Here is a 21,837-nt window from a genome sequence, read left to right as displayed (position 1 = left end):
CCTCTTCTTATCCCATTTCTTATTCGTTTACGCTTGCCTCCTCTCCCTTTTTCCCTTCTTATCCTATCCCATCCATCAGTTTAAACCAATAAATTAATCACTTGATCAATCAATTCAGTAAGAAAACTAGACCAAATCAGTTAATCAAGGGCACCCTTAAAGCTTGAACAGGTAAACGCACGCAACGCAACACAGCACAGCACAGCACAGTATAAACCTTTCCATTCCTCCATTCCATAATCCCTACCCAAATTATCTTTGCTTTCCCTTCCGCTTACATCCATCCATCTAACTTCAGAGATTCGCATCGAGGTTTCTCTTCCATCGCTCGTAAATATGGATGGCTGGGTCCCGGCGAAGGATTTTCATAATTAAAGCCAAACACCTTTAAAAAAAAACTCATGTACTTTGTTTCCAGAGGTTCGCTTGTATTGCCGAAACGTTTCAAAGATGAGGTAGAAAGATAAAACGTGTCAACCCTAACTATGTAAAGAAGTTGGTGTGAGGGGCAGAAATCAGCAAGATGAGAAATGAGGTCGAGATTACAGACAGAAAAGAGGGAATTATTAAAAGACACTGACTTAGAACGCCGGAGGAAAAAAAAAAAAATAGATCCGTGGAACTCGAGTAAATTAAAAAAAGAAAGGCTTAACGTATGTGCGGGTGTGAGAGATGGTATTACAATGCAATCTTTGTCTTTAATTGACTACCCCTTTCCGATATTTTCGATCTAATGGTATCATCGACAGCCAAAAACGAGAAAAACAAGAGGTTCAAAATTCAAGGCAGAAAAGGTATCGACGATTCGGTTTGCAAATCCTGACACAAAGACAAGATGTGAAAGACGCAGATCAAAAATTCAACAGCAAGAGAGAGAATGAAGGCAAATTGGAACGTAGGGGGTATGTGTACTACAACTGGCGTCTGAAATGTACGATGGGCCGCCAGTGATTTATCACCATCGCTCGTGCAAACCAAAAGGTCCTGCTATTGACCCATGTACCGTCCCTAGCGGCGGGTTGCTGTCGGTGGTGTTCCTGGGGCACCGGTGCCTTCCATGTTACCCGTCAACTCAGCAACACGGGCCTTGATACGGGCTACACGGGATTCGATAGCTACAGCATGTCAATCAGGATACTGCTTGGGGAGGAGGGTGGGTACTTGAGCGAAAATAAAAACAAAGGGTCATGATATAGAACTCAACTTACTCTCTTCGCCGCTGGTTTCATCGTCGCCATCTGTCGTCTTGCTATATCCACCGCGGCTTTGCTCTTCACTCTGGCGCGCAGCAGCCCGTTCGGCAGCATTTCTTCGAATGGCTGCCCACCGATCCTGGGTTGCAATAACTGGTGAGGGTGCTGCATCTCCCTCTCCTTCATAGTCCTCCACAGGAGAGCTTCCGTGGCGCGCGATGGGAGGGGGCACGGCCTCATCCTCGCTGTCATCATCAGGAGGTGCAAATGCCGGCTGGTCCGTCAATGGGCCCTGGTCGAACCGTGAAAATTCGTTGTGGGCTTCATTGGCATCTGCTGTATCGACTCGTGAAAGTTGATCTTCAGCAGAGGGTTCATAAGTGGGTTCACGTGCATTCACGGGAGCGGAAAGCTGGGTGGGAGTCTTCTCATCTTCTGTAGGAACTGTAGGTGTCTGTGTCTGTGCAATTGGCTGAGGACGGTTTGTCTCAGGTATCGGAGATTGTGCACGGCTAGACTCGGCTGTCTCAGCCGCCTGGGTGGCTAGGAAGTTGTTCACCTCATTTGCAGCATTCTCAGGAAGCTTAGACTGCCTCCTGTGGCGCCCAAATAACTTTCGGAAGCTGGTGCCCGTCTTTTTCTCTTCCTTGTGAAGCTTCTTGTGTTTCTTCTGGTCAGGACTGACGCTGCCAGGTTCAGGGGAGGCCATTGTCTGGCGAGCTGCCTCCAAATCTTCCTCTTCGCCGCGAGGCAGGGGAGGCAATGGTGAGTTACGGCCAGCTGCGCCAGGACGCTCGGCTGGATGGATGTCTTCAAGGTTCTTCCGCGGAACGGCCGGTCCCTCATCTGGGGCGGGCGTGGGTGACTGTACCCGGGAGGGCGGCAGTGACGCCGACTTGTCAGGAACCCCAGGTGCCTGGCCGCCTCCATTTGTCATGCTGCCGTAGGTTTCGCTGGTTCCATTAAAATGTCCAGTGCCACGTCCCGCAGTAATATCGCCGAGGTAGGCTTCCCGGATGGTGTCTTTATCATACTTGTTAGCCCACTTCATGGCTGGAGAAGCCTCCTTCATGATCACTGGCTGCAGAGTGAGAATGCTTTGAGTCTTCTCTGCAGCAGCGTCTGCATCGGTCCTCCCCCGTCTTTGCGGTAAAGCTGCCTGTCTCTGCTGTTGTTGCTGCGCACTGAGTTGCCGTGCTGCGGCCTGAATCCTGGCCTGCTGGTCTGTTCCAATGCTCGTTTTGCTAGTGAGGCTCCCGGCATTGCTCGGGTTAAGTTTGTCGCGTCGATCAAAAGCACCTTTACTTGTGGACTTGCTGCGCGACACTCCTCCTCTACCACGTCTCGTCCAGCTGAAGAAGCCTTTCTTTTCCGCGATGTAGGCGCCCTCATCAGGCTCAGGCGCAGCTCCCTTGACCATTTCTTCCATGACGAGCCATTTCCCTGAACGAATGGCAGTCTCGACTACTGCGCATCTACCGAAAGCTGATTTTCGTGCCGCTGTCTCCTCCGGGGCCAAACTACTCATCCATACCCACCAAAAGGCTTCGTCAAGGTCAAATCGCGTAATACTGGCGAGCTCGCCTGGCTCCAGTGGTTGATGAGACTCGAGTCTAGGCCGGTGAGATTGTGAGCTTCGCTGTCGAATGTTTGTCTCGATAGGTGGCAGAACCTTATCTGGCGGTAATAACATGCCGGAGGGTGCTGAGTCGTCCACGAAGCCGGACGACAAGAAATCGGCCCACGAGGGAGTTGTCGGCCTTCCTAGGTTGACACCGGATGCAGGAGTTGTACGCAAGCCATGGGCATGTGGCAGATCAACCTTGACGTAATCTTCGTCTTCTTCAGCCTCTTCCAAGGTAGCACTAAATCCGATATCTTCAAATCGCGACCACGACGCATCGCGCAAGCTGGTGGAATGCTTCGCACTGGATACCTGAGACTGATTGGCCAGCGAGATAGCCTTAAGAACTCTACGGCACTCTTCAGTCAGAGCAGTGACGGGGTCTTCGTACTCGGAAAATTCTTGCAGAGTCTTGTCGTCTTGGCGATACTGGAAATGGCTTGCACGGCGTAGCAGAGCAAATGGCGTTGGTGAAACGGTTTCCACAATCATGACGACTCTATAAGTCGACGAAAGCATGAGGGTGGGCGTCTGCGGAGGGTATTCGGTGTCCTGTAGGAGCTTCTGCAAGGACATGGGTAGTAGGGAGATAGCGGCGCTTCTGGGCTGCTCGGGAGATAGTGATCGGAGATATGCGAAGAATAGATGACTGGTGGCATCGGCGGCGCTGCAAGGTAACCGATCAGTAAGTCAACACTAGCATGCAGATGTAACGATGGCTGTAGGATGACTGCTGCCGTACCGTGACCAGGTTTTGTAACCGCCTTCAAATCCATCACCGGTATCCTTGTGTTCGAAAGCCCACCAGGCAGCCATTCGCGAAAGCTTGCGACCACCAAAACCATTCGCCTTTCCGTGTGCCGCAATAGCAGACAGCAGGTCGAAGTAATCGAAGACAATCTTGGAACGGGCATCATTTTCGACGCTCAGAGGTATAAAGGTCGAGAATGCATCCCGGGCCATATTTGAGTCTATGATATGTTCCATGATTAGCCAAGAGGGGACCAACCGATTCTCTCATCCATTGCTACTCCCATCTCATTTTGGTATGCACCGGGATCTCACCTTGTTCTCCGACCTTGAACAACTCATAGGCGTCCCAACCAACGAGACCACCGGAGATTCTACTCCAGCACCACTTGAGGACATCTGATATGACCTAGAAACAGAAAACAAACGAGATCAGGACGACGGTCAAGAAGTCTCGAATGAGTGGGTGGTGCTACATACCATGGGCTCCGTCATGCGCAGCTCCTGGTCGAGGACACCGCCATGCATTCCATGGGCTTCATTGAAGAAATGGCGGATGAAAGTGCGCACAGCGCTGGGATTTGACGTCGGACGAAAAGGGAGGAGAAGAAACGGAAGATCGAGACCTAGCCATCGACGCCTTATTAGCGAATATCTACGCCGGCAGTGTTATCCACGCAGCATGCTGCTTTGCAACGGAAATGCTTGATGCTTGATGCTTGGGCGCTGCTTAAGCTTGTTTCTCACCTCGTGCTTTGAGTTCGACGGTGCATCGGTTGACCAGATCCTGCACCTCCTCGGGCTCAACCGATGTGCGCGCGTAGGCATCTTCCCAGCGCGGCTTGGTGGTCAATTGAGGGGTTGATTCAGCATAGCCGTTCTTTTTGGATTTAGGCTTCCCATCCTTGCCCCTTATCCGGGAGAATAGGCCAGGCATCTTTGATTAAGTAGGCTGAAGGGGAAATAGTCGACAATTGTCGGGCGAAATCATACAGACCCAGGACCCAGAATTATCGATAGCACGGAAACCAATTGAGGAAATGAAGGGTAGGTTTGTTTGCCTCGGCGGTCGGGGTGGGTAAAACGCAGACCCTGGGGGGGTTGAAGACGTATTACGTCGTTTGACAAATTGAAGGAGAATGGGAAAAGGGGAGAAAGGAAAAAAGCGAGAGAAAGAGGCCAGTTGCCAGTGTTGCGACAACTCAGAGGTGGTGGGGGGTCCCCTGGTTGGGTATCATGTGTAATAATATGCGATTTGTATATGGGCCGTCAATGCACGTCGAGCTGGCGGAACAAGGGGATAGGAAGAATAACAAGGATGACCGGGATGAGGCGGCGAGTGGTGGTGGTGGTGGTGGTCACTGGCGGTGGTCGCTGGTGGATGGATGGGCCGAGAAAGAGAATGGTAAGTGTGCTGGCGACGCGTTTGTGTTGCTGGTGTTGGCAGCGAAGGCTTGATTCGTTCGATTTGTGATTCTGTCGCACCGGCACCAATGTCAAGGTCGGCGGCACATGGGTAACGGGGCAGCGAACAAGGGGGTGCCACTAGGTAAGTACTTACGACGTAGGTTGGATATATAGAGATATATCTATCCGTACCTACATGTACATACATACATACATACACACATACATACACACACGCTGCAACGAACCAACCGCCGTGGTGATGTTTGGTGATGGTGATGGTGATGGAGGTGGTGATGGTGGTGGTGATGATCGTGGTCGTGGTCGTGGTGGCTGCTTGTTCTTCTTCTGTTGATGTTTTTGACCCCCTATCTCAAACAGCGGACGGGCCTACTACCAGATGCCTACAATGGGCTAGTGGTAATTGCCTACTACTTATGTACTAACAGAGGACAGTATGGAGGACTTGGTTCGATGTTGAGAGTCGCTGGTTCGTCAGAAGAAGGAAAGATCAAAAGCATCAAGCGTGGTACCTGCGAGTATGTTCAAGATTGGCTGCTGCCCGCTAACGAAACCCGTCTTACATTAGTGCCATGCTGGCTACCTAGGTACGTACAGATACGTAGGTAGTACTATAGGTACCTACTCGCCTACAGTACCTATGGTACAGGCAAGGTACACGTCACAACTTTGGCTAGATATAAATCAATACGGCACTGCAAGTTGCTGTAACAGTGGTCGACGAGATCCGATTGATCAACTGCCTGGCTACCTTAGTCGATGGTTCGCAGGTACTGTACAAAGAGTATAGTTTATAACTCTGTATGACCTGTACCTAGAAGGCTTGGACAGGAAATGGGCAGAATGGAAATTGCAGGACGGGAGCCAGCGACGCTACTAGCGAGGCTAGTGGGGGAGGTACCGGTAGGTAATGTCCAGGTACCAGAATCACCAGAAAGTGAATCCTTTGCTCGTGGGCATCGTTTCTGTAGAAGGGAAACAAGTCAGTCAGCCCCCAATGGTACGGCCCATCAATAGAGCCGAAACCGCCACGATCCATTGGAGATCCATTGGATCACCGTGTCACCCGTGCATATCGAAAGCGCCACAGCCGTTCTCTTTTCTCCCGACCAGCTGGCACCCCACCTCTACTACCGGTAACTGATATCAGCACTTCTCGTCGATGCTCGATAAACACCACCTGGACTAGCCATTGGCGAAACCCGGACCGGATACAGGCATATGGTGGGTGATCCTTAGGTATCTACCTTACAGTAGGTAGTGAGTGATCCTCCGGGGAACGCCACAGATGGCATATACCGATAACGAGTTTGCGCCTCACGTTGACAACACATCTCCAGTAGGTACGGGCAGAGGTATCTATCTCCAGGCTACATAGGTAAGTAGGAGGTAGGTAGGTATCTGGAAGCCACCCTCAGAAGCTGTGCGCCAGGCAAGGTGAACCCCTTTTTTCCATCGTCCGACTGACATCCGTCGACGTCTCCTCGCCCAGTCATGATACCGGTGGCAACGCCGACCGTGCATGGACAATTGTCGAGGCACATCTCATTTAAACCCCCTGGCCAATGAATCATCCCGACCTGCTTTCCCGCAACTCCTCCATTGGACAAAAGGGTTGGCTTCCAGTAACGGGACGGTACCTAGCTGACTGCGTGTAATGTGTAATGTACAGACAGGCTACCGCATCTAGATATACACAGTCCGATATCATTTCCTCAACACCAACGGCAAATCCCCTTCTCCTTCTTCTTCTTCTTCTTCTTCACTGCTCAGATGCTACGGCAACTGGGTTATGTAGGTAGGTAGTTGAAAGCTTGGGTGGTCCGCGCGCGCGTCATTTAACCAACGACATGGGGTACCACCTCCATGCATCCGTTAGCTTAGCCAGATATACTGCCAGATATAATGGAATGGTATTGGTAGTTACTATATGGTACCATGGTAGCATTTATCTCCAACTTTTGTCTCCAGCATGCTGCGGTAACTCGACGCGTCTTATTCGCGTGTTTCGTCTACCTACCAACGAAGTAGTCACCTTTTCTCTCACTCTCACTCTCCTCTCCTTTTCGCCAACCGTGCCACAAAAGATCTAAAGATACCTAGGTACCTCGCCAGAAAAAGAAGTTGTCACCTACCTACTCAGACCCATGCTATTCACGCGCAGGCAAACGTGGGTAACCAATTCCATTCAGTGTAACAGCTTGGTACACTTCCTGCAGGTCGACAATTCAGCGTCTGCCAGCGAACCTCTGCAGCCCGGTGGCTGCTGGATCGCCCAGTAAGCATGTCTCTTCCACTTGCCTACTTACTAACCCTGGCAAGGTGGTTTTCGAGGATGAGGGACTAGGTATAAGTTCTTTACAGGTTGCTGCGAATTCCAACACGCGATCAAAGTGGACCGACCGATTGACGATGGATTATCTCTCTCCACTTTCCCGAAAAGGCAAGTTTTCCGGAGACCGGACGTCAACGGACAGACATATCTACTTACATCATCACTTTATCAGTACGGACACGCCTAATTAATCTTACACGAGTCTTGAGATGAAAGAAATCGGTATAGCACAATCACACACATCACCATTCTAGGCCACGTACAGACATGTAAATGTGGGTGATAATGGTTTTATACCTGACTAAGTCTGCGGATAAGGTGAGCAATTGATTAGAATTCTCCTAGCAAATAACACGATTGTCCATCCACCAGCGAAATCCTGCCAACAAGGAGGAAATAAAAGGCGGAAACACAAGGCGGAAAGTGGGAAATGAAGGAATTGCGTAAGCTGTGTCCGGAAGCAATGTCTCACGGCAGCCACAAAAGCACAGCAGCCCGTGATCCGTGATCCGTGATCCGTTGGGGTCCGTTCCGCGATCCGTACGAGATCTGAACAACCAACTAACCAGCCAACCAAACCTAGTCCCGATCTTACCACGTATATATGTACAAGTAAGTAAGTGGGTAGATAGGTAGGCGAATAGGTAAATAGATAAGATGCCATCGCCCATGACGCCTCAAATGCACGTTCGACGATAAACCCGAATGAATGGACGCGGGGAGTGATGACGATACATTCGTGACTCGCACCATAACCATCTATTCGGTAGAGAGAAAAGAAAAGAAAAGATAGCAAGGAGCAAAACACAGTTCCTAATATACAATCCCCTCTCAATTAAGTATCATCACCATTAATACCCATTCTTATCTTATTAATCCCTCGGGAGAACACACACACAGCGAAGAGCGTATCCAGCCCAAACATGTCCCATTACTCGAAATCCTCCTTTCCTTTCCCTTCCCTTCCAATTTTCCCTCCTTCTCTTTTTGTCCCATCCCATTTCCACATCCATACATCCATCCATCAAGTAAAATACAAGAACCAATCAATTCTCTTTTCCCCCCATTATCAAGAAACGATGGGAGTAATCTATCGCGCACCAGGGAGCGTGGAAAAGTGTACCGAGGGGGGTTATAAAACGAAGAAAAGCCAAAACTCAACTAGCCTAAACGCCAGACAGACAAATATTTTAACAAAAATCCCCCTGATCTCTCAAGGTCACACTTACTTACTTTTTTACTTACTCTCCTCACCAGGATTCCCATCCTCACCCCGCTTTTCAAGGACACCGCTCTCTTCTTCCCCCGAAGCCTTTACTTTCCCAACAGCAACGACAGGCGTAATAGCAGTCTCGGCCTCGGCCTCAGCCTCAGCAGCAGCCAGCGCAATAGCCGCCTCCTCATCTTCATCGACATCTTCATTCCCATCAATCTTCTTATTCTCCTTCTCTTCCTCCACTTTCTTACTAACAGTAGGCACCCCATCCGGGTTCAGATTCCAATCAATCTCCCCATCCTCATCTCCATACCGATTCCTTAACCACTCATTCGCCTTTCGAAAGTGTCCACAGTCGAAAAATCCACGCGAGGCGCTCAGCGGCGAAGGATGCACGCTCTTCAGCACGAGATGTTTCTTCCCGTCGACGCGCGCGACGCGGTCCCCCGCGGGCTTCCCCCACGCGAGAAACACGACCCCCCTCGTCCGCTTCTGAGCGACGAGGTCGATGACTTTTTGCGTAAATGCCTCCCACCCGCGCTTCTGGTGCGAGTTGGCGGCGTGCGCGCGGACCGTGAGACACGTATTCAGCATGAGCACGCCGCGCTCGGCCCAGGGCGTCAAGAGGCCTCCGCTCTTCGGGGGCGGGACGAAGGATGGATAGTCCTTCTTCAGCGCGATGTACATGTTTTTCAGCGAGGGCGGCGCGGGCGTCGGCGGGCGCACGGAGAAGCAGAGGCCGTGGGCCTGGTTGTGGTTGTGGTAGGGGTCCTGGCCGAGGATGACACATTTTACTTTGTGGAAGGGTGTGTGGCGGGACCTGCATGCATGAATTGGTAAATATCTCGATTAGTTCTTGCTTTAGTTACTCAAATCAAATCAATCAGTCGATTGGCGGGCTGGAGGTGTAGCGGGATATATATAGATGAGGTAGATAAAAAAAATCATTCGTTTCAAAAACAGACGATAAAGGGAAAAAGTGAAATTGAGCAGTCCGGTCTTGAACATACCAAGAATAAACATCCTCGCTTGGTGGGAAGACGGTCTGTCCAGAGCGAACCTCCCCCTCGATGAATTTCTTGAGCGCAATGAACTCGGGCTTGACGACCTCGTCCTTGAGAAGCGCCAACCAGCTCGGATCCATAGTATTAATTTCAAGGGCTAGATGCTTCTTCTGCTCAGGGGTAAGCGTAGCAACCCATTTCTCCTTATCGAATCTCGCCGCCAGATTTCCCACCGAGGCAGGATCGTTTGCAGCAAAAGGTATTCCGCTCCCGCCAGCCTTTGTTGCCCCCGCAGCCGCCGCCGCCGCCGTCTTGGGCGCCTTGAAGAATGACGTGATGCTCCCGTTCGTCTTGGCCTTCTTGCTTGCGTCGGCAGCCGCCGCGTCGCCTTTTCTCTTGACTGACGACATCCCGAACGCCCGTGTGCTATAGTAGGGTATTTTCGCGTCCGAAGAGCCGCACAATGGACGTGGCAGAGCAGGTCGATGATGTCTAGCTCTTAGTCGCAGAGAGGGAGGATGAATCGAAAACAAGCACCGACGATTGAGAAGCGTAGACGACCGATTCGCAATCAGACTGGCACCAGAAATGCTCGTGATAGTAGAGAAGAATCCTTTGTAAATTTTCACAATCGAGCGTGTGCTGAGGTAAAACACAGCAAGTTCAGGTGCCGTCGTCGAAATCGTATGACGCAGATGCCGCCAGGGACGTAGCTGCGCCACAAGATTCGTTGAGGGTGCAATCTTGACTTATTCTCGTGGAATTCGTATTCAACTGGGTGGATCAAGAGAATACAAGACGCCAATTTGCACAATTATAGACAATTCGACAGTTGCAATTGGTTTCAGGCAGATTGGGTCATGTTAATTGAGAATTGTAGGTAGGTAGGATCCTTGATGCTTGTTAAGATAGGTACCTAGGTAGGAATACCTACAATGGATCGCGCCGTAGAGACGTGCCGTAGAGACGCGACTCGCGTTAGGCAGCACACGTACTTTACGCGAACTCATGTGGCACGTGCAGCACCTACATATTAACCTCCCCTCCAGACTCCCTCCTTGCATGTTCGCTATTCACATTACTTTAGGTACGATGCCCGTGTAGATTTCCACACAGGTACTTATATATGCATCGGACAGCGAATGGATAAACCCCTTCATATCAAGTCTTAAGAGGACTTGAATTAAACAATCCATGCATGTACTAGTAGAAGAAGTATGTAGAACCAACATCGCGCCATACATGTAGGAAGCACATCAACCCCAACATCCTCATTAGTGATACGCAGTTAATCATACAATCAGTCGCCGGTCCTCTTACACTTTAGCCCTCGATTCCTCGTGAGATTCTTGTGGAAGTTTTGTCTTTCACCCACCCAAGACCATTCTATCATGTGATCCTCTAGGATGCTGTTTGTTTCCTCTGTTCAAACCCAAAACGAATCCCGCATTTTCCCTCTTTTTTTGGTACAAAAATGCATGCGGTTCCACCCGTCTATCGCAGAAATGCCGTAGCCGCTTCTCCAAGGTATCATGAAACCAGAATTAACGCCAGAGCCAAGACCGGCCCGATGCAAAACAGACAAAGAATATAGGAGTCGAGTGAAGATGTGTGTACGTTGGCCTCCTAGTCGTCTCGTCATTCCCGCGCCTTCCATAGCTCTTCAAGAATCGTCAATCCGACGGTCCACCTGCTCCGCCATGGCATGCCGTTCGTTGACGCTCCGGAACACTCTCTTGCCCACCTCGTAGCTGCTGATCATAATCGCACATGCTGGGGCGACCTTGAGGGTCCGAGGAATCCACCCTTTCCAGAGTCCGGCCACACCCTCGGTCCTGGCGATGTGCCACAACAGCCGTACCATGTTGCTCTCTTCGGGCGCCAAGGCCTGTCCGGCCGACGCCGTCGTCTTCTTGGCAGAGTCTTGGTACACCTGTGTCCTAGTCTTACCGACATCGAAAGGCATGGTGACCATGGACGCAATAGCACCCGATGAAGCCCCTGCCGTAAAACTGTCTATCAAGACGGCCGTATGGTTTTCCCGACTCTGTGACCTGGCCCTCTCTCTCGAGCGCGAACTGGGGTCGCGCGATAGTGAGCGGCCGCGATGGTCTTCGCGCATGTCCGTCAGCCTGTTCCGGATCGTCTCATATCCCAGCCAGTAAAGTCCCGAAAATGGCACGTCGCGCCATAGATGAAGGGTGATGCCCCGCCATAGAGACCGATAGCCATTCTCGGCAACCATCTCCCGGAGCCCCTTAAGCGTGTCCTTGAGGTGGCTTGTTGCCGTAGAACCAGAAGAAGCCTGCAGACGGGTCTTGAAGAGCTCAATAGGGCTGACAGCAGCCACGGCCAGGATACGTGCCGTAGACCCCGCCGTCACGGCTTTAACATCATCCCTGGCCAGCCGACTTATAGGGCTTTTCTTCTTGTATCGTAACCAATCGTAGCCCGTAAAGTAGATAATGTTGGCAGGGATAGCCATGAGGAGTGTCGGCGATAATCCCCTCCACAACGTGGTGAATCCCTCGTTGCGGGCGATTTTGCGCATGCCGTCAAAAGTCGATGTGAATGTACGTTTTTGGGCCTCCTCGACGGCACACTCGGCTCCAGCCCCGACCCCGGCGCCCCCAAGCCCCTCTAGCCTCGGGCCGACGATGCAAACTTCAGCGTTATTGTTCATGAAGAATACTTCTCGGCAGCACGAGGTAATGCCGAGATTGGATGGCCGAAAGCCTTGGTGCGGCGAGACGACTAATTTCTGAAAGCCCGTGTTGGCGGTGGGCTGCGGCGACGAACCTTGGGATTGTAGTCGAACGCGTACGACGTCGAGGGGAGTGACTGTAATCACATCGGTTAGCATACGATGTTGACAGAGGTAGGGTAGCGGTGAACAAACCGAGAAGTGAGGTTAACAGGCTGCCGGTGATTGCGGAGGCCATCTTCTGGCCGGCTGTGATGTCCATGCCATCGGTATTCGCGTGGTCCTGGGACGAAGAGACCATAGTCGCGCCGGCAAAGGCATCTTCAGCTTTCCGTATTCTATCGTGGCTCTGACCAGCGAAGCCGGCATTGTTCGCCGACATTGTAACTGTGAATTGTGGGAGATCTGAGTAGCTGGGCGATTGGGGGCTGGTATCCGGGGGGGAATCCGGAGAACGCCCGTCAAAGGGAAGAGTGGCGCAGTGGAGGGGGGCGATCAGAATGCGATTAGAAGCTAATGAGGAGTATTCTAGAATATGTGTGGGGAAGCGGTCAGGTAGACTGTTGATAATGCTTGAGCTACCTAGGTAGGTAGATAGGTGTTGAGCTGATCAGACAGGACAGAGGGGGGACAAGCGGTGGGAAAGATGAGATGAAGATGGCGATGGCGATGGCGATGGATAGATTCACCCAAGCCTAGCTTCAATGTTAACTAGCTGTATATACCTAGCTCGAGATGATTCAGTGCCATCAGATAAGTAAGACGTAAGTTAAGTTTGAGAATCTCCGGATTCCGGGAGTGACATCAAGGTTCTACTTCGTATGTAGGTCCCATCTCTGCGCCCATCTGTGGTGCTAATCATTTGTGGACTTTTGCCACTTTTTTTTGTGACGCACTATCAATTTGGCTTAGTAGGTAGGTCAGACTAGTGCTCTGTCAGTGCTCGGATTTAAAAGATTTAACGCAGTGTAACCAGCCGAGCCAACCTCCAGCTGCTCCGGCACGCCGGATAGCCACAGACCCCACCCGGTGAAGTCACTTACTTAGATTGATATATCTCCACCTCCATAGCAAATCGCTCCAGGTCGTCTTTGATCGTTCAACAAATTGTGTCATCCGTTCTTTCAGGCTAATAACAGTATATACCTATTGAGGTACTGTAGGAAATGTAACATACTCTCTCATAGGACGATGTTGTTGATATGTATCTGATAACAACAAGTATTTACTACATATATGTAAGTAGCAACACGCTCGCATTGGCACACAGCACTACCCCTTATGTAATCGGGGTTTGACCAGGATACAAGGGAGCTTGCCTTTCTGATAGATCGGAGTCGATCGGAGCAGGTATACGGTATACCTACACTACCACAGTATGCCGATACTAGGCGGCGGTAAAGTGGATGAAGGGGCTCACACCTGCAGCTGTGACTGCTCCTTAGTCATCTTCCTTACCAGAAAAGGAGTTTAACCCACAGTTCCCCAAGCAGGTAATATGTTACTGGTTGCTGTTGGTAAGCATGTAATCGAACAATAGCCACGCGAAGAGCAAGCAAAAAGCAAGCTAGCGAGCCAGCTCCTCCTCCTCCTATCAAGTGAAAGGATTGCGAAGGTCTTGAAACTCTACGATCCAATGTAAGTATCACATTGCTTCAGCTAAGAAAGTCCAGTGGGCAATCAAAGAGTCAATATATCAATATATACCCAGATATCCACAGATGCTCCCAATAGTGCCAATACGCCCCCTCCAATTTTGTCTGTTCTTGTAGTACGGTACCCTCTGGTACAGATTCCGATGCTAGACGAGAAAAAAAAAAAAATAGGCAGATAGCAATGAGAAGCGACCTCCCGACCCTCCTTGCAGGTATTTACAGCTTATATCGGTTGGAAGTAATGGGGTACAAAACCTGGGAAAGAAACCAATTGTGCCTCCCTTGTCTCCCTTGTTTCCTGCTTCCGGCTTGTAGAACACGCAACCTTGCGTGCTGCATGAGGTTCCTTCTGTTAGGATAGGCGATGTTCAGGGCCATACAAAGACCCTACCTGGCTCTTGAAGATGGCCTTGACGTTGTACGTCTGTGGACGCGTGACCGTCCGCCGACGGGGATGTGGTCGACGGCCTGACTGTTAGAATACTGGGTTAGCTATTTCAACATGTCTGTGTAAGGGTGAGCGTACAAGAAGGCGTTGGTGACATGGGCTTATCATCTGTTCCGAATTTCCATCAGGCTTCTCTGTGCGGTTAGGACTTATACACCGTTCTCGAAGTGAACTTCCAAGGTGGAACTGTCCCAGTAGCGTGTTTCTAGAGATACCACGGTGTAGTATGGGTTCTTCATCGTCACTAATGTCATTGTGATTCGTATCGTCATCATTGTCTTGCAGCCAGTCCTTGTTGTCGCTCGATTCAGACTCTACGCCACGTTCCATAGTTTCTGAACGAGCATATATATGCTCATCCTCATCACCCAGGACATGTAAATCCGACTTCTGGGGTCCTTTCTTAGGTTCATCGCCTTCAGGACTCTCCTCAGTCAAATCGACAGTACTACGATTCAACTCAGACCAGAGATCGTTTTCGTCGGTCATTCCTATCTTTTCTGCCTTTGAGGTAGCAACCTTTTTGGCCTTCTCTTCCTTCTCGTTGAGATTAAAGACCTTTCGAACTAATTCGTACTCGTCTTTCACGAGGGCTTTGAGATTTTCGAGTTCTTTAATGTACTTTGCCTCGAAATCTGCCGTCGAAGGCTCGTTGTGCAGCCGTAGGGCCGCTCGTAACAATTGTTCTACACCATTATTTTTCAAAGCTTCCTCGGCGGCATTAGCTTTGCTAGCAACGGAACGCGATATAACGCTCTCAAGAGTACTGCTTAGACTCGCAGCGCCCGACATCTCGATTTACTATCTCAATATTAGCGCTGCGTAAGGCCAAGATGAACCTATATGTAGTCAGGGTTTAAAGTCATTGAGTTGCAATTCTTACCTTGGCGAGCGTGGTGAAGAACAACCGTCAGTGGTCTCAGAACGGAAGAACAAAGAGATATGCTGTATATAGCCAGAGAAGTCTGAATGCCTTCAGACTTCTGACCTTTTCGACCTTGTCCCACAATGAGAGTCTTACCATATACCTTGTACAGCCTTTCTGACAACAACGAAAGGCAGCAACAAGCGGGGCATATGGCAATAACTCAGCTTCTAATGATGAGGGATGCAGGTAATAAGAGTTCAGGTCAAAGATATAACTATGACGATCAAAATAGAACCATAGAGGGAAATAAACAGAAGTAATGGGCAATATCGATCATAGATGATGGCTGCTTTTTAATTCTGGGGATGGATAACGATAGAATGACTGTTTTTGGCAAGGAAGGTCTACAAATATACGTACCTACTTAGCATAATTTTATCTGCTGATTCTACAAAGTCCTCAAAAATAATTTAGGAAGGCACGGTTGTCAGATATTGTAACGCTCTTGCCAATATTATATAACTAGGTTTCCATTTTTCCATTCTTTACTTCCTATATACTTGCACTTTTGGAAAGGCATAATACAACATAACTTGCCTGGGGATTATCAAATATTAAAGTGTTTGGAAATCATTTATTATATCTTATTATACTTTAGACGAACACTTTGCTCTCACGGTCATATCCTAACAGTTGGAATTCCGCAGCTGTATGTAGAAGCTCCCATGTGTTGTGTGAATAACTTGCGAACCTTCCCTTCGTACCCTTGACTGGCAATTGGGGTACTCGGCATCCATCACTAGACAGCAGCGCAGCTTTAGATATGTGACTACCAGCTGTGATGAATTAGAAGAAGCATGTCGATTTTCTACGACGATGGAGTCAGGCCACCAAGGCCAAGAAGGGGTTGGTTGGTCAAGGACTCCTGCAACCCCAGTTGATCATTGTAATCTGAATAGCTTCAATTCCAAGTCTAGTCACCTGCCCTTATTATATCCACATAGTTAAAGAATCGCACCCTCCAGTATAAATATGATTACGGTGCGGTAAACGCTTCATGGATAATACTTGCTAACATATCTTATGATGGAGAATGGATGTATATGGGTTACTACCCTTAGCTTCGAGATGATGCACCCGGACGTCGTATTGACGTTGCCGCAGCCAAGGGCCGCACAGTCTGCGCCCCTCGAAAGAGCCAAAGAAGTCGCCTTTGATTCACCTTTAATCGTGAAGCCTTTCCACGCCACGAGCCGTTATTACATGGGACGAGCTTGGAAGACAGCTTCCGATGACATTCGCACCAGAATTCATAGTGATCAGCGGAAGCGGTATACAGCATGACTTTGGAGATATGCGGATCGGACAAAAAGTCCAGAAAGGTCTGAAAAGGTCGGGCAGCTAGAAAAGCCGGCCCCTGATATTCTATGTCCTTGCCGGGCCCGATAAGCAGGGGAATCTCATTGTCACAAAAGTCATCATCATCAGACCAGGCGTCGGTCCAGAAATCTATGCGAGAAAATCTGCCGCTGATTTCTAGCCGTAGAGTGTGAAGGCCGCCTTTGTCTGCCATCTCGCGCAAGACAGGAACATAGGCGCTGTGAAAGGTGCGGAGGTTGGTCTTGTGAGAAATGGTTAAGTTCATGGTACGGACGTGACGTCGGGGCGATAGCGCGGTGATAGGCTCGGCCAGCAAGCCGGGAGGCTCGGGCCGACGAGAGATGTCTACCCAAGTTTCATGATAGAAGATATCGGCTGCCTCTGTGTACAGTCTACGGCATGCTAGGAATATCTTGATAACGTGAATCTGTTCCTCGCAGTCTTGGAGAGCGAGGCTGAGGACCTGGACTCGTAATTCAGGGGGCAAATCGAAGAGACGGAAAGGTCCCTTGGGTTTCCATCTCGCGGCGACTGGCAGTTCATGGGACAGCTGAGGCCTAAGAGCAATTGATTTGCTACCAAAGGATTTTCTCGCAGTCACCCATTTCGTCGGGGCCATTTCCTTACAAAAATTGAGTGTAATGGTGTATCTAGCGCGACCACTGCCTATGTTGAAGAAGATGATGGATGGGCCACTTCAGTTGGCGTGGTAGTTGATTGGGTAATGGTACTCGAATGTTTGACTATCATTACAGCAAAACAGCAAAACAGCAAAACGTTGTAGAATAGCGACAACCTAGTACAGGCCTAGTAGGCGTGCTGCTTTAAATCAAATTGACTGTATGAAGAATGCAGATAGCCATGAGCTGGATGAGGTTGACCACTTGTGCAGATGGCATCTTGAAGGTCCCCGTAAATAGGAGGCAAGCCCAGCCGGCCGGGGGTGCCCTGCACTGACTGACCCCTGCCTCTGCCACTGTGCTGCGTAGTAGTAGGTACACCAAGGCCTCGGCCTGGGACCCCCAATCTACCTAGGTACCTAGTGCTTCACGAAGGATATCAGATGTAAAATTTAATATTCAAGTCGCTCTTTTACAAGCCGCTCTATCGCCTTGTATGCAGCAGTAACACGCAAACGGTCCCTGTTGTGCTCCGGGCATATTCCTGATGCTGTTCTCGCCCCCATAAACCAGTCACAGGCGCCAATGCCTGCCCCGAACAAGAGTGGAAGAAGAACAGCAGAGGCGACAGACCTCGGAATCACCATGGGCGTATCTTCCATCTTCCGCAATGTCTATGACCTCGACACCCTCGACACTCGCTTCACCGTCTCGTCCAACACTCCCTACAAAACCGTCATAGACGCCCGAAACGATGCGACCGCTGCAAGCAGGGAACGCGCTGCCAAGTGGAACAGCCGGCTGTCGTCGCAGTCAAAATCGAGGTGGAACACACCCGAATTTTACCTGTACTATCTCGTCTTCATCTTAGCGATACCTTACATGTTCTGGAGTGCCTATGATGCTTCAAAACGTATGGTCAAACCTTCCCTTCCTTCGTCTACTCCATGTCGCGCCTTGACCGTTAACACCCTTCATCGCAGCTACACATCCCAACTACAGAAACTACGAGCGCTACCTCTCGCCGGGCTGGATTCCTGGCCGCAGAATCGTAAGGGACTCAACTCGTGCGCGCCATTGTTATTCATGTGTATGCTAACCGAGCGAACGAATGGCAGGACGTCACTGATTCGCAATACCGCGCCTTTCGCAGCAACATTCCTTACCTCGCCGCGCTTGTCGTACTCCACCCCCTTCTCCGGCGGCTGTATAATATGGTGGTCTACCGCGCCCAATCGGGTGGCCAGGCGTCGCGGCCGACGTTAGAAGAGGCAGACCAGAGGTTGAACCAACGAGCCTCCTTCGATTTTGGCTTCGCTATGATATACCTAGTTGCTCTACACGGAGTCTCGATCGTCAAGGTCCTCGCCATTCTGTACCTGAATTACCAGGTCGCTACCACAGTGCCCCGGAAATCGATTCCTGCTGCGACGTGGGCGTTCAACATCGGCACCTTGTTCGCGAACGAGCTCGGTAACGGCTACAAGTTCCGGGACATCGCTTCACTTCTTTGGGGGTTTCTCTCGGGTGGATTGATAGACGATTCGAACAGCAGTCTCGTGCATTGGGGCGCATGGATCGACAGTTACGGCGGACTCATGGGTAGGTGGGAGATCCTCTTCAACATTACCGTTCTGCGCCTCATCAGCTTCAACTTGGACTACTACTGGAGCTTAGACAGGAGAAGCGCTAGCCCTGTAGAGGTATGATGATAAATTCTTCTCCTACTGGCTTTTGTTCTGCGATTGTACCACGGGAGATCTAATAGCCCAAAGAAGAAGCAGCTCGATCCCTCTTCATTAAGCGAACGAGACCGCGTCTCAACCCCAGCGCAATCCAAGGATTTCTCCTTCCGCAACTACGTCGCCTACGCCATTTACGCCCCGCTGTATCTCACGGGCCCCATCATCACGTTCAACGACTACATCTCGCAGCTCCGCTACAAACCCGCGAGCCTCGAGACCTCGCGCACCATCCGCTACGCCATCCGCTTCGCCTTCGCGCTGCTATCCATGGAAGTCATCCTGCACTACGACTACGTGCAAGCCATTGCCAAGGTCTCCCCGCGCTGGGCCGAGTACACGGCCGCGCAGCTGTGTCTCCTGAGTTACTTCAACCTGCATCTCATCTGGCTCAAGCTCCTTCTGCCGTGGCGTTTCTTCCGCCTTTGGTCTCTCGTCGACGGCGTCGACCCGCCCGAGAACATCATCCGCTGCGTCAGCAATAATTGGAGCACCCTCGCCTTCTGGCGCTCCTGGCACCGCTCCTTCTACCGCTGGTCCCTGCGCTACATCTACCTCCCGCTCGGGGGCTCCTCCTTCTCCACGGCCCGCGACGCCGCGCGCTCCGTGCTCACCTACGTCCTCGTCTTCACCTTCGTCGCCCTCTGGCACGACATCCAGCTCAAATTACTCATATGGGGCTGGCTCGTCGTCTTCTTCATGTTGCCGGAAATGGCCGCCGGCTCGCTCTTCCCGAAAAGGAGGTGGGAGCGCCATCCTACGGGTTACCGTATGCTGTGCTGCGCTGGCGCTGTCGCGAATATCCTTATGATGATGACGGCGAACCTGGTCGGCTTTGCGTTTGGTGTTGATGGGCTGCGGTCCATTCTGGCAGGTATTTTTCAGCATTTTACTGGTGAGTTAATATTATTATTATTTTTTGGGGGGGTTGGGGGGTTATATGATTTATCCACTCATCTCTCATCATCTTTCGCTCCTACATATTTTACGCTGTTTCGTCCTTCCATTTTTCTACTTTCCTCCCTCGATCATTTGGTGAAAAAAAGGCCCCAAAAAGCCCACAAAGAATGGACTCATTTAATGGTGATGAAGAGCTAATTCATGGAAAATTCTGCTAGGCTATGTCTTCCTCGCTATAGCGTGTACGGTGCTCTTTGTCGGCGTACAGGCCATGTTTGAGATCAGAGAATCGGAGATGAGGCGCGGGATTAACTTGAAATGTTGATTGTGACGCTTTTCAAGCGTGTGGTCTGGCTAGATGGCGCTCGGAATGCAAGGAAGACGTTTATTTGTGGTGTGGGTATTATGTATGTATGTGTGTACGTACATTTGTAGACTTTATCCTAGACTTTATATAAAAGTTGAGAATGCATGAAAACATGAGTATGACATTAATGGACTTGTCATTTAGAATGAGTGTGATTTAATTACTTGAATGTTAAGTCAGTGCTTGCTTGGTATGATCACATAGACGTATAGGCTGAATCAACGGAGTATGTTGTATAATGCATACATAAAATGTGCTGTGTATTATCAAGGGCAGGTGATGTGTTTTGGAGGAGGCTGTAGACTGTATTAAATATAATCTTCTTATCCTCTATCAATGCATTTGAATTATATAATCACTTATGAGTCCATGAGCCCGAGCATACACTTGCTTCTAGGCGGGTTGCTTTGAGCTGCTGCACCAAGATTTGCACATCTCGCGCTTCTTCTTGCGGGTATTGTTAGGTTTCTTGTTGCAGCCCGCCGTTCCTCCCAATCTCATTGCCTTGCTTGGCCTCACAGCATAGTCTTATCCTTCTATTTGCGATCCCCGCATTTACTTATCGCTTAAAAGAAGATTTCAAAGGCTGCTTATTGAAAATGGATTCTTAACAGTACTTAAGTCTACTTCGATGTATTCGACTTGTAAAGGATGGAACATTTGTTACGAAGGTTTATATAGGTTAGCGCGCTAGTTTTTGTAGGACCGCTAGGCTCTGTCGTAACCAGGCGCGCAAGGCCATTAAGATGTACGCTTGATAAACAAAAGGTGTTGAGCTGGTACTGACGAGCCTTGTAGCTTGTGTGACATATATTACATGGCCTTTTAAAGGACTGCATGGTATTAGGAAGCGGGGCTTCGACGGCAATATTGTGAGGGTATGAGATGATTTACTTGTGGCGGTTGACGTCTTCGACGCTGTCGTTGACGAGACATGTCACCTCGTTAATCATTTTGTAAAGCATCCATGTGATAATCGAGGATAACTGAGAAGGGGCTTGTGACCATCACCATAGCGGCTGAGCGTCTCTCAACGTTGAAGTTCCAGCAGGTTAGGGGTGCTAGAGGTGCAGCTTCAGCTTCACTCAGACAACTGGCCTCGCTGTCTTCAAGACTTACACATCTACTTACCTACACTTCCAATATTTATCAGAAACGTCACACTCCTTGGTACTCTTTAGGTGCTGGTGACTCGAGCATGAGATGATGATAATAGCTGTGTTAGCATGTTAACCCTAGAGAGACTGCCTACTTGATTGTGTATGTGCAGCGTACTGCATCACGAACCTTACCTGTTCAGCTGGGACATGTGCAAGCTAATGACACTATATCTTCGAGCTCGCACCTCATCGCCAAAATATCTTCTCGGAAACAATCCCTGACTTCTTGCGACATGTTCACTTGACGCTGTACTTCCCTAGAATGAGTGTCAGGAGTTACTTCTAGATGATGAGCAACACTAGATAGGTATGAGCGAGCTTGATGCTTGCCGCGGAGTCGACCGTGAGAGTGAGCATCGTCGAGCTACGACTGTCGTTCATCGGCTAACACCAGCGTCAAGAAGATGATGGGTAATTAATCATATCATCAACAACGGTCAATT

General features: G+C 50.0%; 5 protein-coding genes across 5 annotated transcripts; 1 reads left to right on the top strand and 4 right to left on the bottom strand.

Annotated features, from left to right (window-relative positions):
• Positions 1–1,008: 1,008 nt before the first annotated feature.
• F5B22DRAFT_634481 (uncharacterized protein) lies at positions 1,009–4,504 on the bottom strand (the record flags this gene model as incomplete). Its single annotated transcript, XM_047976984.1, has 6 exons — positions 1,009–1,115; positions 1,209–3,484; positions 3,560–3,788; positions 3,883–3,976; positions 4,048–4,193; positions 4,315–4,504. The coding sequence occupies 6 exons, from the start codon at positions 4,502–4,504 to the stop codon at positions 1,009–1,011; spliced, it is 3,042 nt and encodes a 1,013-aa protein (XP_047833590.1).
• A 3,776-nt stretch (positions 4,505–8,280) lies between these two features.
• F5B22DRAFT_542992 (uracil-DNA glycosylase) lies at positions 8,281–10,475 on the bottom strand. The gene is made up of 2 exons (XM_047972868.1): positions 9,557–10,475; positions 8,281–9,366 (listed from the first exon to the last, which is right to left on the bottom strand). The coding sequence occupies exons 1-2, from the start codon at positions 9,958–9,960 to the stop codon at positions 8,568–8,570; spliced, it is 1,203 nt and encodes a 400-aa protein (XP_047833589.1). The 5' UTR covers positions 9,961–10,475; the 3' UTR covers positions 8,281–8,567.
• A 738-nt stretch (positions 10,476–11,213) lies between these two features.
• F5B22DRAFT_643739 (mitochondrial carrier domain-containing protein) lies at positions 11,214–12,636 on the bottom strand (the record flags this gene model as incomplete). The annotated part of the gene is made up of 2 exons (XM_047978316.1): positions 11,214–12,391; positions 12,450–12,636. 2 exons carry the CDS (start codon positions 12,634–12,636, stop codon positions 11,214–11,216), a joined length of 1,365 nt encoding a protein of 454 aa, XP_047833588.1.
• A 3,605-nt stretch (positions 12,637–16,241) lies between these two features.
• F5B22DRAFT_595452 (uncharacterized protein) lies at positions 16,242–17,495 on the bottom strand. The gene has a single exon (XM_047974146.1). It carries the CDS (start codon positions 17,222–17,224, stop codon positions 16,343–16,345), a length of 882 nt encoding a protein of 293 aa, XP_047833587.1. The 5' UTR covers positions 17,225–17,495; the 3' UTR covers positions 16,242–16,342.
• Positions 17,496–17,646: 151 nt separating this feature from the next.
• F5B22DRAFT_595450 (putative glycerol:H+ symporter) lies at positions 17,647–20,356 on the top strand. Its single transcript, XM_047974145.1, has 5 exons — positions 17,647–18,138; positions 18,209–18,276; positions 18,344–18,928; positions 19,004–19,862; positions 20,086–20,356. Exons 1-5 carry the CDS (start codon positions 17,811–17,813, stop codon positions 20,190–20,192), a joined length of 1,947 nt encoding a protein of 648 aa, XP_047833586.1. The 5' UTR covers positions 17,647–17,810; the 3' UTR covers positions 20,193–20,356.
• The last annotated feature ends 1,481 nt before the right edge of the window (positions 20,357–21,837 follow it).

The sequence above is a fragment of the Xylaria bambusicola genome (genome assembly GCF_022495145.1).
Source record: "Xylaria bambusicola strain CBS 139988 unplaced genomic scaffold F5B22scaffold_8, whole genome shotgun sequence".
Taxonomy (NCBI): domain Eukaryota; kingdom Fungi; phylum Ascomycota; class Sordariomycetes; order Xylariales; family Xylariaceae; genus Xylaria; species Xylaria bambusicola.
Note: the sequence above shows the minus strand (reverse complement) of the source record. Positions and strands in the feature narration are given on the sequence as shown.